We start from the raw sequence: 16,244 nt of genomic DNA, 5'->3' as shown, positions 1-16,244 counted from the left end.
ACAGCAGGTAACAAACTGGGTATTGATGAATACCCAAGGCAACTGCAAACCCTTTCTACAAAAAGGTGAGTTATTGATCCTAATTATTAAAATAACTAAAATTAAACCACTATTGTTACTAGTGTTTTTAAGTACATTCTTTGTTAATTTCACTTAGTATAAATTATTTATTCTGAAAGAAAACCAATTATAAGTTATTTGCAGAGCACCATGGAGGAACATCTTTTGAAAAAGTCTGTTTACTCAAAACACAGAAGAGTTTAATCATTTAGAAAAGAACAAGATACATTTTTATTAGTAATTTTACCAATGCAAAATCATGGTAAATGCCATTCTAGCTTGGTATGCTTAAATTTTCTTTTTCTTTTTTCTTTTTTTTTAAAGATTTATTTATTTATGATTACAAGTACTGGGGTACAGGCCAGAGGTGTGAGGATTCACCAGAGACAGGCAGATAGACCGAAGTACACTGCTGAAGGGAGCAGCGGCGAGTCTGGAGAGGTCTGCAGTGCCATGTGGATTGCTCCCTGGCCGAGGAATGAACTCGTGCTGCAGAGGCTGCCGACAGCTTCACAGCGCTGCGTTCAACCCCTTGCGCCACCAGGGAGGTCCGGTATGCTTAAATTTTCTACCATTACCTTTGTGAATTTTGGGGCTGTTTTCCTTTAGAAATGTCAAGCTTTTTAAAAACTGCAAACAAAATGCACAAAAATAATGTCTGCTGCTAACGCCCACTCTTCCCCTTACTTTTTCACCGCCTCATACAACTCCATGACGTGGGCAGTGGGTAAGTGAGTTAGGCCAGATTAGTGTGTGCAAGGCAGAGGGCTGAGGTGTGCCTATAGGCAACTGAGTTGGGAGCTAACCACAGCCAGCCCCTCCTACTAGGAAAGCAGCCCTCAAGACAGGGGGTCCAGGCAGTCAATTGTCCTCACCAACATGCTTGGTCCTTGTACTTCTCAGGTTGGATTTTTATTACATCTAAAACTCAAATAATAAAGTTCCAACATGAACTTCTAGTAAAGAAACCTCTGTTGTTGTTGTTGTTGTATCAGGTATTTCAAAAGTCTCTCTCATGTTAAAACAAGATAGTGGTACCCTGTGATACCAAACATAAAGTAGCTCTTATTATTAGAAAAGGCCCAATATAGACATTAATCAGAACAAAGTCAACAATGAAAAATGGATGGTTCTCTTGTTAGAAAATGAAGGGATGAATCATCAATAGACATGTAAACAGCATCTTTAGCTATAATTTGGAGTGGACAGGGTAGTTTCCTTGTTTGTAAACAAGGAGAATTCATTTTTAAAGAGTTTTGCATTAGGAACTGGTAAAATAATTCTCAAAACTGCATGCTATGGATAGGAAAGGAGATTTTAAAAAATAGGGGCATATTCAAGGATAATGGAATTTCAAAGTTAATGCACAAATAGTTATAAAGTAAATATAGCCAATGTTCAAGTGGATAACAGATATGGAAGCAACTTCTTAACTATCATGTTGGATGTTAGGACTTACTCCGGGCAACCTCCAAAACAAGTCAAGAAAGAGCCTCAGAAACTGAGTTTTTCCACAAATGACTAGGGCAGTAATAGAGGTATGTTTAGGACAATGAGACCAGAGACATGTGGCAATGAAACCAACAAATAGGGCCTTAAAAACCAAAAGTAATTAATCCAAGCTATAAAGTTTTCAAATAGAGAAAACAATATATAATAGGTCCAACAATTACAGCAGCCTTAAAGAAATGAACCTATGAAGCAAATCCCTTGATCCTAAACTCAAGCACAAGCATGACGTAGGGGTGCCAGTCCAAGAGCTGTGGAGGGGAAGAAGGTCAAGACTACATGCCATCAAAGAGTCTTACCACACAAGAGACTTCAAGATTCCAGTTATAACCTTTTCATTATTGGTAACAGAGCAAAGTGACTTATGGCACAGGGTACTAAGTTCAAAGTCTATTTTTTGTAAACCACATATTATGGTACTGCGGAAGTTCTAATTTCAGAGCTCCAACCCATCTTGCATAAACAATGGGTGCATCAATGCTCTGTTCAGCATTCCTGGTGCCTAACTGCACTGCAACTAATACTGTCATTGATGATACCAGGCTCTAAATAACAAAATGAGAAGCCTCCACAATAAAAGAACAATTGTTTCTACACATTAGTATAAGGGCTGCTTATTCTGTTTGTTTTCTAAATCCACAGTGTTATATCTATGAGCCACATTAAAGAAACTATTTCAAGAGAGTGGGAAAGAATGCAACACTAAAAAAAGATAAAGGGAATCCACAGTAATGCTAAATAATACATAGTATTAACCATGTACTATTTAAGCACTACACTATGAAGCAATTCACAGCCTCTGCAGCACAAGTTCGATCCCCAGCTGGCCAGGGAGCAACCCACATGGTGCAGCAGACCTCTCCTGTCTAGCCCCCTGCTTCCCTCAGCAGTGTATTTTAGTCAGTCTGCTTGTTCTGTTCCCCACTCTGTCTCTGGTGAATCCTCTTACCCCCCGTATCTCTGGCCTGTACTCCAGCTCTTGTATGCATGAATAAATAAATCTTCAAAAAAAAAAAGAAAAAAAATGAGATTTTAAACTATTTTTACTCTTTCAAAGAAAACTGTAAGACATTGCCAAAAGAATTAGATGACAAGAGGAAATGAAAAGATATTACATGCTCATGGATTGGAAGAATTAACACTGTTTAAAATATTCATCTTATCCAAAGTCATGTGTATTCAATGCAATCCCAAACTTTCAATGGAATTCTTCAAAGAAATAGAGCAAACCACAAAACCACAAGAGTCCAAAAAGCCAAAGGAATTCTAACAAAAAAAGAAGAAGGTAATATGCCCCAGACTTCAAACTAAAACTTCAAACTAAACTAAAACATCAAAACAGTATGGTACTGGGCCTCCCCTGGCGATGCAGGCAGTTCAGCGCTGCGCTGTAAAGCAGTCCGCAGCCTCTGCAGAGCTGGTTTGATCCCGGCCGGCCGGCGAGAGTCCCACATGGCGTGGCAGACCTCTCCTGTCTCGCCTTCTGCTCCCCTCAGCAGTGTATTTCATCAGTCTGCCTGTTCTGTTCCCCGTCTGTGTCTGGTGAATCCTCTCACCCTCCCGCGCATCTGGCCTGTACCCCAGTTCTTGTATAAATAAATAAATCTTTTTTAAAAAAAAAAAAGTTAAAAAAAAAAAAAAAAACAGGATGGTACTGGGATAAAAATACACACACAGGTCAATGGCAGAAAACAGAACCGAGAGTAAACCCATACTTTATGGACAGTTAATCTATGACAAAGGAGCCAAGGCTATACTCTAGTAAAAGCAGAGTCTCTTCAACAAATGGTGCTGGAAAAATTGGGCAGTCCCATGCAGAAAAATGAAACTAGACCAATCTCTCACACCATACATAAAAATTATCTCAAAATGGAGTAAAGACTTGGAAATAAGACAAAAACCATAAAATGTATAAAAGGAAACATGGGCAAAACACTCTACAACACTGGCTTCAATAATGTCTTTGGAAACTCGACTCCAGCAGTAAGAAAAGCTAAAGCAAAAACAACTAAGTGGGACTACATCAAACTAAAAATCTTCTGTACAGTGGGAAAAAATCCATTAAAATAAAGAGACACCCTATTGAAGAGGAGAAAATACTTGCACATCATATATCCAACTAGGGACAAATCCTAGATCTACAACAAACTGACATATGCAACATAAAGGAAAAAGAGCAAAATATGGACAGAAGAGTTAGACCCTAATCAAAGAAGACATACAGAAAAAATACTATCACTTATCAAAGAAATGCAAATCAAAACCACAATAAGATACCACCAACTTACTCCTATGAGAATGACCCATGTCAAAAAATCAAAACAACAAATGCTGGTGAGGATGTGGAAGAAAAGAAACCATTGAGTGGGAATATAGACTGGTCCAGCCCCGATGGAAAACAGCATGGAGGTTCTTCAAAATATCAATTCCACTCCTAAGTATCCACTCAAAGAATGCAAAAACACTAATTTGAAGGGATATATGCACACTTATGTTCACTGCAGCACTATTCACAATAGCCAAGGTATGGAAACAACCTCAGGACAGATGAGTGGGCTAAGAAGATTTGGGCCTCCCTGGTGGTGCAGAGGTTGAGCACTGGGTTGCTAGGCTGCCCGCAGCCTCTGCAGCGCCGTTTTGATGCCTGGCCGCCGGGTAAGGGCCCACATGGCGCGCAGACCTCTCCTGCCGCCCGCTGCTCCCTCAGCAGTGCACTTCGTCGGTCTGCCTGTTCTGCTCTCCGCTCTGGCTCTGGTGAATTCTCTCACCCTCCCACGCTTCTGACTGTACCCCAGTGCTTGCATAAATAAATAAATAAATCTTTTTTAAAAATTAAAAAAAAAAAGATTTGGTGCATATATACAATGGAATACTAATCAGCCATAAATGAAGAGATGAACTCGTGCCATTTCAGCAATATGGATGGAACTTGATGGGATTTGCTAGGTGGAATAAGTCATTAGGAGAAAGACAAACACCAGATGACTTTACTCATATGTAGAACACAGAGAAACGAAGGAACTGACAAAACTAAACCAAACAAACCCTAAAAATATGAGTGTAGAACTGAAGCTATTTGAAGAGGAGAGTGGGTAGGGGTAAAGACAAAGCAGGAAGGGGTCCATGGCCTATGGTAACGGGTTATGGGTGCTTTGTGGTGGGTGTGGTGTGTGACATACATCTCAGAAGGTGTTCCTAAATCATATCTCCCCCTAAGTCTATTCCCCTAAATCATATACCATGTTGTAAACCAATGTTACCTCAATTTAAAAAAAAAAGAAATTGCATTAAAAACTGAATATTTTTGTTCAAATAAGACACCAAAATTTTCCAATAAGAAAAATTCTAAAATTTGCTATACTAGCAATAGGGAAAATGTCTTGGTTCAAATTTCGGTTTAAAATTAAATTTTTATCACAGAATGGCCAACTGTTTCACTAAATTTGATTTATTTTAAGCTTTAATAATAAAATAAAAACTTGTAAGTTTGCTCTCTTTAAGAGACTTAGAAATAAAGCTCACCTGAATTCCCCATTAAAAAGGCACTAATTTTGGGCCTCCCCAGTGGCGCAGTGGTTGAGCCCTGGGTTGCGAAGCTGCCTGCAGCCTCTGCAGCGCCGGTTCGATCCCCGGCTGCTCCCCGGCCGGGCTGCCTCCCCGGCCACCAGAGGAGGGTCCCACATGGCGCGCAGACCTCTCCTGCCGCCCACTGCTCCCCTCAGCAGTGTACTTCCACAGTCTGCCTGTTCTGCTGCCTGTTCTGGCTCTGGTGAATTCTCTCACCCTCCCGTGCTTCTGACTGTACCCAGTGCTTGTATAAATAAATAAATAAATGTTTTTTTTTTAAAAAAAAAAAAAAAGGCACTAATTTTTTTTTAGGGTTTTATAAAATATAAAAGCTGTAACTTTTTTATAGTTTTATTGAGATTTCATGAACACACATAACTGCACTGATTTTCATATGAACAATTTAGTAAGTTTTGGCATATCACCACAATAAAGACAGAGAGTCATCATTTCCAAGTCTCTGCTACCATTTTGCAATCCCTCCTCTTCCTCCTCCCCTTTTCTGGGAAACCATTGCTGTGCTGTCATTACAGATTAGTTTGCATGTTCTAGAGTGGAATCACATGGTATGTAGACATAAAGCACTCAATGTTTACTTCCTAAAAGCAAAGTTATTCTCTTATACAATCACAATGTAATTACCACTGATACAATACTAATATCTACAGATCCATAATGTCCTTTATCGGGCCGAGGGACGGGGACCATGACAACAGTACTGAGAAACTACTCCCTCACCAAATCAGGAGAGCCATCGGGCTTCCTAAATTAAACTGAACTGGAACAGCCATGCCCTTCATTTGCATATCATTTATGGCAGATTTGGGAATAGAAAGATAGAGTGAAGAAGTCACTATAGACTCAGCAGGCCCCCAAAAGCCTATCAAGGTTATTATCTGACCCTTTACTTATAATCTTAATTTAGGACACTTTAATTAAGGTAATGTCTGCCAGGTTTCTTCACTGTCATGTTACTATTTTTCACTTTATAATTAATATGGATTTTGTGAGATACACTTAGACTATATAACCATTGGGTTTTTCATCAGACTTCAATCCAAGAGTTTAAGCATCCACTGATTATTTTTGTTTGAAACAAGCACCATGGTAGTGGTTGCCAAACTGTGATTTCCTAGTTCCATTGTTCCCGCTGCATGTAATTAGTTAGGAGTCTTCTGTATGGAAAAGCCAGCTCCTCTCCTCTCCTCTATGAGTGTAGCTTCTACGTTGTCATTTTACTCCCTGAGTTTTCAGTCATAACTGTCAGTGGGAACCCCTTCAAAGTGGCTCTCTTTGTGTGTCCTTCTGGCACGTTTCATCATTCTTAAGAGTATAACAGCCTTTTATATAGTAATACTACGTGGAAATAACCCAAGTGATCATCAATGTTAATGCTACATAAAGATGAATGGGAAAACAAAGAAAAATTGAAGACATTAAAGTGAAAAGGAAGAAAACATACAGTTAAGTGGCATTAAATGGAATAAAACAATGGTGGAGTTGATGCCAGAGTTTGAAAAATAAAGACAGGCACATGTTTATATATGCATATAGTTTTCTTGAAAGATATTAAAATGCAGGGTTAGCATTAACAGTAATTGTAACTATGGGACTGGATGTCTTTATGTCACAATCACTATTAGAAATTTTCAAAATCATCAAGATTAATACATTTAAATTTAACATTTGCAATTAAAATGCATGCTGCAAAATTAATTTACATAATTCAAACATACTATAATATTTATAGTCTCATTAAGAATGGGTAAAATCTTAAGTGGAAACTAGACTTTCTGTGGTGATCATAACGTGGTATATACACAGATACCAAAGTATAATGTTGCACAGCTGAAACTTATTTTATAAACCATAGTTACTTCAACTAAAAACATTTTTAATGGGTTATATTTTGTAAATTTTTCTAAAAGCACATATTAAATAACTTTCAAGTCTCACCTGTAACCAACAAATTGAGATTGGTTAAATGCAACTAGATATAGGAAGCTATGTATATTATAGCCTTTATTATATTTATCATATAATGCTTGAAATTAATTCTTGAAATACTTTCATTTTCCCCCTTGAACTATAGCATCTCATCCTGCCTCCCCCTTTACTTAGGAGGTTAGGAGGCAGGATAGTGGAGAAGCGATGATGGGAATAAGCTCATGTTCTAGATAACCAGTATCTAAATAACTTCTTTTCAAAAGCATTTAATGACAGGACCAATGCTTTGATGAAATGTTTGTATGAGAGGCTAATACAATGCTTACCTAGTGAGTCGTTTAGGTGGAGGTCGCTCACCAAATTTTCTGGAAAAAAGAAAAAAGAACAAAAATTGAATAGGTTGTATGACACATTCCACGGAAGCTTTCTAGGTACCAAGATGTCTCCTTTATGACTTAATACTTCAACCCTATTGAATACCAGTCTTAGGGCATTGTTTGCATTGCCAGTCTAGCAGAAATCCAGAGCTTCCTACCTAAATGGTACTGAGATGCTCATATGTACTTCAATCCATTGTAATTTTCAAATAAGTAAAAAATCTGTATGCACATTACACATATTATACACTTCTTTTGCTCAGGAAGGAGGTGCAATATTGTTTTCTCCCACACCAGATTCATATTTTCTCCCACATCAGATACATATTTACCAATCTGTAAGGAAGTATGTGACCACAAACTGAAGAAAAACATGATAAAAGTGATCAAAACTTCACCAATCTTAAACAGCTTTTGCAGCTAATAGATACTTCACATGAGAACACCAAGTCAAAACTCCAAAAAGGAAGAAGAAAAGATTTTTTGAATAAAAATAATTTGGTAACTATACTGCTACAAAAGACAAAAAGCCTGATGTTATCCAGAATATTGTCTAGTAATATCAGAATGTTGAATTTAAAAACAGATTTTAAAAACAGCTTAAAAAGTTCAAGTCATGTGGGACCCTTTTCTGCGCTTGGGTTGTTAAACAAAATGTATGGTAATAACTCCTTAACTGCAGGGAATACATCCCATCACCCCAGTGGATGCCTAAAACTGCAAATAGTGCTGAGCATGATATATGCTGTTTTTTTCCTATAGAATAAGACCTAGTTTAATTTATAAATCAAGCACAGTAAGAGATTAACAACAATAAAAGAGAGCAAGTCTAACAATAAACTGTAATACTAGTTAAGTGAGAGTGGTCTCTCCCTCTCAAAATATCTTGTTGCTTGTAGTATTTTTAGACCATGGTTGACCTCGGGTAATTACTGAAACCACGGAAAGCAAAACCACAGTTTAGGAGGGGCTACTGTAATTTCCTCTGTTTTTCTGTATTACACAAATTTTCTGCTTAATCAGATATGATATTGAAATAAAAGGCATGAAACATTTATGTGGTATTTACAGGAAAGAAGTAAAAAAGAAAGCATAAACAACCCAAACTCATAATTAGACTAAACTTTACACCAAACCTGCAGCACCAGTAAATAAATCTTACATAGTTCAAAAATACTGGGATTTTTTTTAATTATAGTGTATAACAGTGAAATGAATCTGCACTTGATTGGAGAAATATTAGGAAACCTGATTCCTGCCCTAAAGATCCACACGTGGAACATTTATCAGCAGGAAGACACAAATTGGTGATAAACATTACTACTATATTCTGTAATAATATACAATATGAAAAGCAAAGCAAATGGTATTAGGAAGCTGTTTAGTCCCTTTCCACAAAAACATGCAAAAATCTCATTTGGAATAGCTATATATAACCTCCTGTGCTTGTCTCTAGATTCATTCATTCACCTAGTGGGAACCACGGATAGGTCCTTGGTATACCTATGTGAACAAGAGACATGAAACACAAATCCATGGCCCGCTGGAATTTAAATGCTATTAGGACAAATGGACAGTACCATGTTCAAAAATGTTCATGTACATCATCTATAAGAAGAAAGATCTTACAAATAACACAGATATTGTAGCTATTCAATACGCTTGAAGAGATTAATACTTGATCAACTGAAAAATATTTTCAGTGAATATGTAATTTGTTTTTTCTTTAGATGCTTATTCATTATCCATGAGTGGCAGGACAACTCTGAGCAAGACATTTCAGCCTTTGCTGTACTTCAATTTCTACTTTTGAACCTGCGCTTCCTTTAAGAAATACATTCAGGGCCTCCCCGGTGGCGCAGCGGTTGAGCGCTGGGTTGCGAAGATGCCCGCAGCCTCTGTGGCACCGGTTCGATCCCTGGCTGCTCCCCGCCCACCAGAGGAGGGTCCCGCATGGCGCGCAGACCTCTCCTGCCGCCCGCTGCTCCCCTCAGCAGTGTACTTCGGTCCTTCTGCCTGCTCTGCTCCCCGCTCTGGCTCTGGTGAATTCTCTCACCCTCCCGCACTTCTGACTATACCCAGTGCATGTATAAACCAACCAACCAACCAAATAAATAAATAAATAAAACATGCCTCTATAAAAAAAAAAAATACATTCAATAGCAATACTGTTCAAAACTTGGGTAGGTGTAACCAATGGTCCTTGACTACTGCAAGAAAGATAATTTAGGCAAGATATAATCTCCTGGACTATCACATTCATTAAAGCTGTTTTTGCTACAATCATATCGGGTAGGCTTCAAAGATACACACTTTGCTCCTGGTCCCATCAGGTGGAGAAATTTGCTCCACCTGGTCCTTTTTATTATGTATACTGGGCAGAACATCTGAAAAGCACTATTTTCTTCAGTTTTATTCTATCTTCTCCTTTAAACACAACAATGAATTTAACTTTAAAGCAGTCTGCCAACAGTTTGTATAAAGTAGCAGGAAGAATGAAAAGATATAAACGAGGGGTGACTGACCATCTTCAGCTATTCTTAGCATCTGGCTTCAGGCCTCTCCATTATTATAAAGGGTGCCTTTCCACATACCCACCCAGAGAGCAATCTACCCAAATGTCACAACTGAGTTGTAGGAACACTGGCATTCATTCCCACAGTTAATACTGAAAGGTATGTATCTTAACATCTATGGCTTCATCAAGACAGCAATCAGGGCCTCCCCTGGTGGCGCAGCGGTTAAGTGCTGGGCTGTGAAGCTGCCTGCAGCCTCTGCAGCGGCGGTTCAATCCCCAGCCACCAGCGAGTGTCCCACACAGTGTGACACACCTCTCCTGCCACGCCCACAGCTCCCCTCAGCAGTGTATTTCGTCACTCTGCCTGTTCTGTTCCCTGCTCTGGCTCTGGTGAATCCTCTCACCCTCCCGTGCTTCTGACTGTACTCAGTGCTTGTATAAATAAATAAATAAATCTTTAAAAAAAAAAAAAGAAGACGACGAAGAAGAAGACAGCAACCAGATGCTGGGCAAAGTACTCCAATTTCATGTGTCAAGAGAATGAATGGGACGCACTAACATCATCAAATGCCTCCTGTGATGATGCATTAAGAAGGTGGTATTACTGCCCCAAAATGCAGAACTTGAATCTAAACATAAGGAAACATAAACCTAAATTGAGGAACAGTCAACAAAAATACCTGAACTATACTTTCAAGTGCATCATGGTCATGAAAGACAAAAAACTCAAGAATTGGCTCAGATTTAAAAGAGACTAAAGATAAATAAATGCAACATATTGTCCAGAATTAACTTCTGCTGGATAGACATTATTTAGATAATTCACAAAATCTGAATAAAACCAACAGATTAAAGGCTAGGATTATATCAACTTTAATGTCCTGGTTTGGTAACTGTACAGTGATTATGTAAGAGAATGCCGTTATTTCTAGCAGCACTGTGGTTGTAGGGAGAAAAGGGCATAACGTCTGCTTCTTACAGTGAAACAGTTCATGGAAAGTGGGGTGTGTGTGTGTGTGTGTGTATCATACACAGAAATAAAGCAAATGTGGTAACATGTTAACATAAGGGATTAGGATGAATTTATTTGTAGTATTTTTGCAATTTTTCTGTAAATTGAATTATATCAGAATTTTAAACAAGGATGCACCAGAGAAGCACTCATCTTCAGGCCAAGTTGCTGATCTGACCCAACTTAGCACAGAACCCAGTCGTGACAAACTTAGCAATAAACAGTCATGGGAAGAGACACTTGGGAGACTGGCTGGCTTCCTAGCCCAGCTTTTATGTTCTTATGACAGCTATTTAAGAGTGACTTGCTGTCCTGTAGATTTAAAGTGTGATACCACATTGGTGTACAAGAGGAAAAACAGGAATCCTTGTATCCTGTTGGGGATGTGAATTTGTGCAATCTCTTTGGAAGACATTTTGGCAATGGCTATTCAAGATGTGCCTTTCTTTGAATTCCTAGTCATTTTCAATTCTGGAAAATTTTTAGGTAAACAATTTGTGACTCTGCTAAATATGCATATACACATATTCAATAGGTATTATTTGTATTTAAAAATTTTTAAACACATGTGTGCATGAAGAATGGATTGCTGGTTACACAGCACTTCCCAATCACATCTACATGTATATACAAAAGCTATCCAGTTAGTGGCATTATTTTTTTAAAGATTTATTTATTTATTTATTTTTTAAATTTAAATTTTATTTTTATATTCCCCAGACAATAACAACCCCCTTATTTTTACCCCAAGCCCTCCTTTCCCCTATTTATTTATTTATTTATTTAATGCAAGCACTGGGTACAGTCAAAAGCGCGGGAGGGTGAGAGAATTCACCAGAGCCAGAGCAGGGAGCAGAGCAGGCAGAAGAACCGAAGTACACTGCTGAGGGGAGCAGCGGGCGGCAGGAGAGGTCTGCGCGCCATGCGGGACCCTCCTCTGGTGGGCAGGGAGCAGCCGGGGATCGAACCAGTGCCACAGAGGCTGCGGGCATCTTCGCAACCCAGCGCTCAACCGCTGCGCCACCGGGAGGCCCAGTGGCATTAATTCTTAATAAGAGAATGTGGTCTGCATTTCTATTGCCTCCCCCAAGTGCATATATAAAACAACACACACATCTCACACACAATTATTAATAACTTTTTATACTTTGTCAGCAATAATCACCTCTAGTCAAGCAAAGGTCCCTAAAGAGGTGCCCAAGATAGGAATTTTTATGTCAGAATTGTAAAGCACACTAATTGAACATAAAACTTACTATGAACATGTACTTGGTTTGTTTCAGTGAGTGGGTCAACAAAAAAACTGAAAGGAAACCTTTCTTTCCTCTCCTAATATATCAGTCACTGGCTAAATTTTATAAGGGTAAAGTGTAATTTTTTTCTTTGATTACCAAAAATGAAAATGTTTCTAAAGCTATAAATATATTAAATTCAGAAAGTCTAAAGACACATGTTGTGGGAGCCATGCCTTGGTTGCTGCAACACAAACACATACACAGACCTGAGTGTGTGCCCACGTACCTATGTGCCTTAAATTTGACAATGACACCTACATCTTCCCTGACAAATAATTACTGTTGCATCTTCCCTGCAGAAGGAGTAGAGTCTAAGAGTCTCATGAGTTTGGTGTTTACACTATCAGTCATAATTTTGCAAAGTACTTTTATGGGTTGAAAAGGATCAAGAGTCTACAGTCATCTTCACTTTAACGGAAAAGGCTTAAATTCTTTTTTCCTGTTGGTAGCAGTAGATATAGCATCAGTCCATTCTCCAGCAAGTCTTGTCAGGCCTATTAATCAGTTAAATCTCTCATATACAGTTTGGTATTATTCTAAAGTATTTGGATTCAGCAGTGCATCTGCCTTTGATTTTCCTTTAAAACAGCACAGATTCAAACATTTATGGATATTGTTACCAAAATAAGGCCTAATGCATAAAAGAAAAGCTATGATTTGGGTTTCTAAGGCTTTACACTGTTTCAAAGAAGACTGTGGCTAAGGTAAAAAGAAAAAAGATGGCAGTCATCATTCAAATTGTGTCAAACAGGACATATCAGTAAATGGGAGAATATTAAATAAACAAAAATAGTGTGTTCAGAATGGGGAAGATTTAAAAACATTCTTTAAAACACCAATCAGTAAGGAAATGCCTTTTTGCTTGAGTGTTAATACCCAAAACAATACATTTCTTTGTTACTTTCTATTAATATATGTCATATTAAAATAGTCAAATCTACATTGGTGGTTAAGTCAAAAAACTATTCTGAAGAAGTGATCTCAACCACAATTCAAAGCTAAAGAATGGCTTTCAGCCAGAGTGTATATGAGCCATTAACCTGCCAGGCTGCCTTCACACTCAGTAAGCCCTGCATTCGTCTCTGCTCACTCATGCCTCTCAGGAAGCTGCTGGTTCTGAAAGGGAAACAACACAGGGTTGTCTTAGGTGGTACTACAGGCAGCCTAACACCTCAGCAACCACGTGAGGATCCCTTGCTCAGTCCACGTGAAGGAAAGGTTGTGTACTAAGAGTCACCATTAAGTAAATGAAAGTACAGATCACCAGGAACTTATGGTGGAGAAGCACCAGCACTGAGACAGCCATGAGAAAACAGAGCAAGGCCTCCAATAGATAGAGACTCTAGTAGGTGCAGACTTCACAGTTTGAGTTATGCATTTACTTTGGGGCCTCCCTGGTGGAGCAAGGGGTTAAGACGCAGCACTACAAAGCCATCGGCAGCCTCTGCAGCATGAGTTCGATCGCCAGCTAGCCAGGGAGGTGACCCACATGGCAAAGCAGACCTCTCCTATCTTGCCCTCTGCTCCCCTCAGCAGTGTATTTCAGTCAGTCTGCCTGTTCTGCTCCCCACTCTGTCTCTGGTGAATCCTCTTAACCCCACACCTATGGCCTATACCCCAGTTCTTGTATGAATAAATAAATAAATCTTTTAAAAAATGCATTTACTTTGCATTTTGCTGTGCTGTGAATTTAAATTACATAAACCGCAAAGCTGTTGTATTAGAGTTAGTTTACTAAAATGTCTAGACAACTGACCCACGTCAAATTTTCTAACCAGAAATTAGGATGGTTTTTTTTTAAAAGATGAGCTCCACTGTAGCGACTTAACTCAACATTCTTTCTCCAACCAGCATCTGCAAATGCAAGTTCCCTAAAGACAGGTGTGGTACTGCCATTAAGGACCTCTTCCCCTCGGGCCTCCCTGGTGGTGCAAGGGGTTAAGAGGCAACCTATGAAGTTATCCGCAACCGCTGCAGCACAAATTCGATCCCCGGGCAGGGAGCTACCCACATGGTGCAGCAGACCTCTCCTGACTCACCCGGTACTCCCCTCAGCAGTGTATTTCAGTTCAAGCTGCCTGTTCTGCTCCACACTCTGTCTCTGGTGAATCCTCTCACCCCCTACACCGCTGGCCTATACCCCAGTTCTTGTATGCATAAAAAAATAAATCTTCGAAAGAAAAAAAGGACCTCTTCTCCTCATTCTTGCCTTCCACCACAAACAATTCATTGACAAATGTCATCAATTGTATTTCCAAATTCTCTTCTGTATCTCCATTCTCTGATTCCATGAAATCAAGTGAAGCACTTATTACTATTTAGATCCATTGCTTCCTACATTGGTTAGATAGACAGTTAGACAGACAGGCAGACAGACAGAAAGAAAGAACAGAGAAGCAGATAGCAACAAACAGTACACATCTCTTTATATGTACTCTTCATTTAATTCTCAGTACCAGTCCTAAGAGGAAGGAATTATTTCAAACTTAGAAGGGAAAACTGAAGCTCAGAAACTCAGAAGGTAGGATAATCCCCTACTTTTGATAGCATATTGATTACACTGACTACACTAAGGTTGAGTGTAATCACATATAAATATTGAAGAAGTAATACTCTGGTTCTTCAATCTTCTGTGCTTTCCCAAAATATTCACCCTCCCCCACAATGCAATGAGAAATTAAAGGTCCACTTGTTTTTCCTGTTAAACTACCTATCATATGAAATTTTATTTCATGTTTCCAAAAAAAAAAAAAATGCACTTCCTAATCTAAAATTACTTCTCAGCAAACTTAAACTGTTGAATTCCAAGGATAAAATGCTATAACACAAGGCTAAATAAACCAGGGAAATCTGATTATGTTAACAGATCTAGGGATTAGTCAAATCCAGAGCCTTTATTTTTTAAAGAAAATTTATTTATGCACACAAGAGCTGGGGTACAGGCCAGAGGTGCAGGGGGTGAGAGGATTCACCAGAGACAGAGCAGGGAACAGAACAGGCAGATTGACTGAAATACACTGCTGAGAGGAGCAGCGGGCGAGACAGGAGAGGTCTGCTGTGCCATGTGAGCTGCTCCCTCGCCGGGGATCGAATTCATGCTGCAGTGGCTGTGGATAGCTTCAAAGTGCTGTGTCTTAACCTCTTGGGCCACCAGGGAGGCCCCAAATCCAGAGCCTTCAAAGAATTATAGCTAAGTATCCTGACAAGGAGAAAAAAAATGCCTGACCAGTTTTCATAATAAATTGAAGATATATAGTGGATATTTCAGATCATAACTTATATGCTAGGTAACATGTTTTTAAATAACAGAAGCATACATTAGAAAAATATGGCCAAAGCTAGACATTATTAACATTATATATTGTGATTTTTGTTCTCCATTATAGAAAAAAATGTATTTGACAGTTAAGATCAGTTTGTTCATGATCATTATTTAATTCAAATTGACCTCAAGTGCATATAATATTAAAACAAAATTTTCAAACATCAAATACAAGTCTATACATAATGTGCTCACTAAATGAATATACTAGGAAGTCGTCTATTAAAAGTAAAATGGTAACAACAAAAAAATATCAAAAATCATCCTCTTAAAATTGCAATATTAGATCAATTACTTTGAATTAAATAATGATCATGAACAAACTGATCTTAACAGTCAAATACATTCTTTTCTATAATGGAAAACAAAAATGATAAACAATGTTCCCCGAATGAACTGATGTTAATTTTACAGATTTTACAATGAGGCAAAGAAATTATTTTACCAAGTTCAAAAAGCTAAAATAAAGATGAAATTTTCACCTTAATGAAAGCATCTACCTTTCCATGCAAAGATAGTGTTATAGGTTCCCTGTTGTTACTTGCTTAATAGCAATGTTCGAGGAGGCCTGCTGACACTTCAACAAAGTGATAATCAGCATGTCTAACAGATTCCATGAGGACGTGACATCAAATCT

The 16,244-nt window shown here is 38.5% G+C and overlaps 1 protein-coding gene across 4 annotated transcripts in view; it reads right to left on the bottom strand.

The window, feature by feature from the left end:
* RBPJ (recombination signal binding protein for immunoglobulin kappa J region) overlaps nt 1-16,244 on the bottom strand; it is a 79,610-nt gene that overhangs the window by 25,494 nt on the left and 37,872 nt on the right. For all 4 annotated transcript variants that reach the window (XM_037530449.1, XM_037530450.2, XM_037530452.2 and 1 more), the window contains one exon: nt 7,410-7,448. In XM_037530449.1, coding sequence (XP_037386346.1) covers nt 7,410-7,448 — 39 coding nt within the window. The remainder of the gene's footprint in view (nt 1-7,409; nt 7,449-16,244) is intronic.

This window comes from Talpa occidentalis, unplaced genomic scaffold (genome assembly GCF_014898055.3).
Source record: "Talpa occidentalis isolate TD23 unplaced genomic scaffold, MPIMG_talOcc4v2.1 talOcc4.6, whole genome shotgun sequence".
In the NCBI taxonomy this organism is placed as follows: Eukaryota; Metazoa; Chordata; class Mammalia; order Eulipotyphla; family Talpidae; genus Talpa; species Talpa occidentalis.
Note: the sequence above shows the minus strand (reverse complement) of the source record. Positions and strands in the feature narration are given on the sequence as shown.